Source organism: Arabidopsis lyrata (assembly GCF_000004255.2).
Source record: "Arabidopsis lyrata subsp. lyrata unplaced genomic scaffold ARALYscaffold_7, whole genome shotgun sequence".
Taxonomy (NCBI): Eukaryota; Viridiplantae; Streptophyta; class Magnoliopsida; order Brassicales; family Brassicaceae; genus Arabidopsis; species Arabidopsis lyrata.
Genome location: NW_003302549.1, coordinates 22,372,909 through 22,377,842, shown reverse-complemented (window position 1 = coordinate 22,377,842; position 4,934 = coordinate 22,372,909). Strand labels below are relative to the sequence as shown.

General features: G+C 34.0%; 1 protein-coding gene across 1 annotated transcript; it reads right to left on the bottom strand.

Moving 5' to 3' along the window:
* Positions 1-383: 383 nt before the first annotated feature.
* LOC9304732 (glutaredoxin-C2) lies at positions 384-2,127 on the bottom strand. The gene is made up of 4 exons (XM_002868614.2): positions 1,971-2,127; positions 1,633-1,721; positions 771-869; positions 384-664 (listed from the first exon to the last, which is right to left on the bottom strand). The coding sequence occupies exons 1-4, from the start codon at positions 2,024-2,026 to the stop codon at positions 573-575; spliced, it is 336 nt and encodes a 111-aa protein (XP_002868660.1). The 5' UTR covers positions 2,027-2,127; the 3' UTR covers positions 384-572.
* Positions 2,128-4,934: the final 2,807 nt, after the last annotated feature.

Here is a 4,934-nt window from a genome sequence, read left to right as displayed (position 1 = left end):
TTTACCCGAGAGCCTAAGGGGGTGTTATTGGTTTATTAATTTGTAAATCCATATAGAATTTGAAAATTTCTATTAATTATGAAATCAAGATATATGGATTTTGAAATAACATGTGTTTACCCATGGATTTGAATCCTTCTATTTTTCTCTTTCAATTCCATTCAATTCCATTTAAAACATAATTTGGATTCTCAAATCCAAAAACAAATGACTAAACGAATAACATATGATTTTAACTAATATTTATAAATCATAGAACCAATAACACATGAATTTAATTAGGATTTTAAAATCAATGATTGAATAACAAATGATTTTTGTTTGGATTTCTAATTCCATATAAATCCATGAACCAATAACCCCTCCTAAAACTCAGTTCTATCTACCCCCAAAATGGTACCAAAAGCATAGCCAGAAGATAATAACATAATGTATCCGAAGTTCAAATCCGACTTCGACATAACCATAATCTTAAAACATCAGAATATTTCTTAACTTGACACAAAACAAGTTCACATTTATGACTCAAACCTCTTTATTCCTGATAGAAGCAAGCACAAATGGATGTACTCTTAAGCAGAAGTTGTTGCAGTCTTTCCTGCGATCGCTCCAGCTTCAGTTAACAGGGGAACCAACTTCCCATCTTTATGCAAGTTTGTTGTTGCTACAAAATAATGAAAATCACAAAAGTTTGTTTAGAATGACCGTATACAAGTCCTCACCCCGCTATCAAACAAAAGTTTTGAAGGGAATTGCCCTGATCTTCTTACCATCGCAGCCACCGATGTGATTTCCTCCTATAAACACATTAGGCACGGTGCGTTGTCCTGTCCATTCTGCGAGAGCTGATTGAATTTGGCTACCATCACCTGTATTAAACAACAGCAATGAATTATTCAAAAAGAGCAGAAGTATAGAACAATGCTTGAGTCTAGATTATCTACAACTCTGAACAAATGCAAAAACTCATAGTTCATTGTTTGTAAGACTGCTTAAGGGTAAAATATTCATGCTTGCTAAAACTTCTTTGACTCGTGAAAGATATATGCACCAAATAATCATAAGGGCCCGAAGAAAACAGAGAAATTTTGTACAATGCGTTCATGAACAAAACCTATACCTGGATCAAAAACATAAACTCGAATCTCCATAGAAAGAAGAGAAGATTTCTACTGTAAGTTCATGAACAAAACCTATACTTGGATCAATAAGTGCTTAGGATAATGTTCATATGCTTTCTGAAACTTTTTTGACTCGTGGAAGATAATACCCCATGATCATGAGGCCTTAAAGAAAACAAAGAAAATTTTGACAATGTGTTCACAAACAAAACCTACACTTGGACCAAAAAAACTACACATGAAACTCCAGCGAACGTTTCTAGTTTCTACAAAACAAAACCAATACTTGGATCAATAACCTAAACTTAAACCTCAGAACAATTCGAACTTTCCGAAACCATAAATTAAACAGAGAAATTTTCGAAACAAAACACTATCCTTGGATCAAACAAAATCCTAAACTCGAATCTCGGTATAACAAGCAATAGAACAACAATTATACACAGCAAATGAAACGAATTCATTATAAACACAGCAAATGAAACGAATTCATGGTGAAAAAAATAATTACTTTCGTTGTCGAGCTCAACGGCCTTGAATTTAGCTCCCAATTGTTGCAAAAGCTCCTTCACTCTCACGCAATACGGACAATAAGTCTTGCTGCAAATTCCAGAAAAAAATTACTAATTAGATCACTCAAAATCACAACACAGAGACTCCTTTTGTACACAAAACCGTCTAGATACATCGATAGATCCTTAATCGCATAAAAACTCCATGGAAATTCACATCAAAACACACATAATCAAAGCCATATAAAGAATCACAAACCACAGATTCGAAGATTCACAAACAAACAGAAATCGAGAGAATCGCTGAAAATTTTAAAATTAGAGAGAAGAGAGGAACCTGAAAACAACGACTGAATCGCTGTTAACGATATCCTTAGCCTTCTGCGACGCCATCTTCGTCGAGATTAGAGAACCCTAGTTTTCGGTTGTTGGTTATCGATGAGGAAGAAGAGAAAGCGAATCACTAGGCTTTATAAAAACGCTAAATGGATGATATTTGCATAATGAATTAGTCAAAAAGTCTCCAACGTTCAAAAATTAATGTTTATTTTTATTGGCCGTCCATTTTGAGACGTTAGATTTATTAATTGGGCTTTTATTGGGCCTTGTTGCTATTATTTTTACATCGTTAGGTCGGTGAATGTGTGGCACGTGTAAAATAAAAAATTTCGCTTAAAATGAATATTAAAAACCCAATTAATCTTTTTTTTTTTTTTTTGTCATCTGAAATTAGCTCAAAAGAGCCATTCCTGGGGAATGTTGTTTACAAATGTGATATGAAGCGGTTCTGTACGAATTTTTCGTGCCAGATGATCCGCTTTTACATTAGCATTACGAGAAATTAAAGATAAAGAGAAGGATGAGAATTCTTCTTTGTCGCTCTGAAATTCCTCCAAGTACACTGAAAACGCCGGCCATTCGGTTGGAGAAGACACCATCTTCACCAGATCTGAACAGTCTGTAAGGAACTCTACCTCTTGATTATCTGCACCAATCATACACTTCATCGCCCAGAGAAGGGCCTCGAACTCGGTATGTAATGGAGATAAACTTCGACGGAGATTTGCAGCTCCCATGGTTGGCGGCTCTCCGTTTGATGATGTACAGAACCATCCTGTACCGGAGAACTTATCACTTTCTTTCCACGATCCATCCACAAAGCAACGGTATCCAGAATAATTCGAGTCAAGTGAAGTATTCCCCACTCGAGAACGATTTACCAATTCTACAGTACCATGAGTTTCATGATGAAGCTCAATTTGGGCTGACTGCCACAATTGTGCTTCTTTTTCCGCTAACCGTAATACCTCTAACGGATCTTTATCAATATTTTCAAATATTTTTTCATTCCTTGATTTCCATATATACCAGATAATCCATGGAAAGGCTGAAGAGTCAAATTCCGAAGATATTCTCCAAAATAAATGGTCCAAACCCAATTAATCTCTTCCACCAATTTCCATCTTCTTTAGAGCATCTCCGTATCTAAAAAAATAGTATATGATGAATAAAAAATATTATTATTATTATTATTATTTTATTTTTGATTAAATTTGAAATAATTAATTAAATTACACCAATCAAATTAAAACATTTAGTAAAATAGTTTTTAGCAGTTTCTCATAAGTTTTCACAGGAGAGACGTGTCTCTTTCTCTCTCTTTTTTTTTTCGTTATTTTAATTACAAGAAACTGGATGATAAATCATCATTGGAGATGGTCTTAGTTTATAACCCAAACATTGTATCCATTTAGTTTTTAGTTAATGAAAACCATTTTTTAAAAGACAAATATTAATTTTTTTTTTGAAACGGAACCTACAGATAGTTTAAGACGACCATGCAAACATTAATAATCAAATTTGATCAATTAGTTTGTTCTTAGAGACTTTTTTAATATCTTCAATGTGTGGTGTAGAGTTCTAAAGCTACATGTGCAAATAAAATTATTTCTGGTTGGGTCCATTGATTTGTTGTACTAGAAAAACGGAGAATTTTGTGATGGAATTTATTGTTGCAACAAGACTTATCAGTACTTTGCTGTGGCCTAAAGCCGTAGGCCCATAAAATATTGTTGGCCCTAATAAACTTTTTTTAAAAATACATTTAATAGTATTTTATGTTGATTATTATTTTACTAAACTATTTTATATCAGTGGAAGCCCCTTGGTCCATTGGTTGACCAAGGGTTTATTAATGCTTCTACACCAAGAGGTCCGGGGTTCGAGTCCCAGATATTGCGATTTATTAATAAATTTGCAGATTAAAAGGAGGCAAGTGTGCAGGAGATCTCCAGCGAAGTACAATTATAGCCGTTCGCCAGGAATCTACGCAGAGAGAGAAGTGTCGTCAGGTCGTGGATCATTGAAGGTGTCCGTCAAGAGCATGGAGAAGGAAGTGTTGTCTGTCGTGGATCTAATAAGGGTCGGAAGGAATTGTCCGTTGTAGAATCGTCTATGTAACAGTTCTCATAATTTGCAATAAATAATAAATCTAGACGTCAAAAAAAAAAACTATTTTATATCATTAAAATAAATTAAATTTTCAAATTTGGATGTCAAAAATTTGAAAATGAATGTCACAATAATTATTTGTTAACAAACATATTCAAAGATAGTTAAATATTCAAAAATTATTTAGGTAAAAGAGAAAGTTTAAATTGAGTCATTTGTTCAAATACACCAACGCCACTGAGGAGACTAATCTCTAGAGCTCCTCAAGCATGACTTAATGATCTATCTACTCTCCAAAATTCTGTCATACTCTTACACTCTTAATGAAAGTTTAAAACCCATGTTTGCCCTTACTAAACGGACCAATCAAAAGAGACAAATTTTTGACCAATCAAAACAGAAAGATTTTTAACCAATCAAAATTAAGAGATTTCAGACCAATCACAAACGAGCTCATGTATTCATCGGGACAAATCCAATCCAAAACTCAAAATCACCACCACGCCGTCGTCGTCGTTCTTCCACCATTGAAAGTGAAGCTTTAATCTCTAGGTCAGTTACTATTCTCTTCTTCCACTTCTTTCTAACATCGAGTCTTTAGTTTATTTTGGTATAACTGTTTGAAATTTGGAGATTTCTATTAGATTTGATAGGGTTTTCAATTGGTGTTGGTAATTAATGGACATTGTGTTGGTAACCATGTATTCTGGGTTGATTAAGACACTTTAATGGACTGTAGTGGTTGATTCGTTGTTAACAGTAGGTAGATTAGTGTTTTTGGTCCGAGAATCGATTTGCAAATAGAGTAGAACATGTAAACCTGGGTATAACTTAAAAACGTGGTATAACT

Excerpts from the sequence above, each read along its gene's own strand:
- LOC9304732 (XM_002868614.2), bottom strand. The coding sequence starts at position 2,026 with ATGGCGTCGCAGAAGGCTAAGGATATCGTTAACAGCGATTCAGTCGTT. Across the intron at positions 1,722-1,970 it reads GATTCAGTCGTTGTTTTCAG|CAAGACTTATTGTCCGTATT; the intron begins GTTCCTCTCTTC and ends TGGAATTTGCAG. Across the intron at positions 665-770 it reads TCACATCGGTGGCTGCGATG|CAACAACAAACTTGCATAAA; the intron begins GTAAGAAGATCA and ends ATTATTTTGTAG.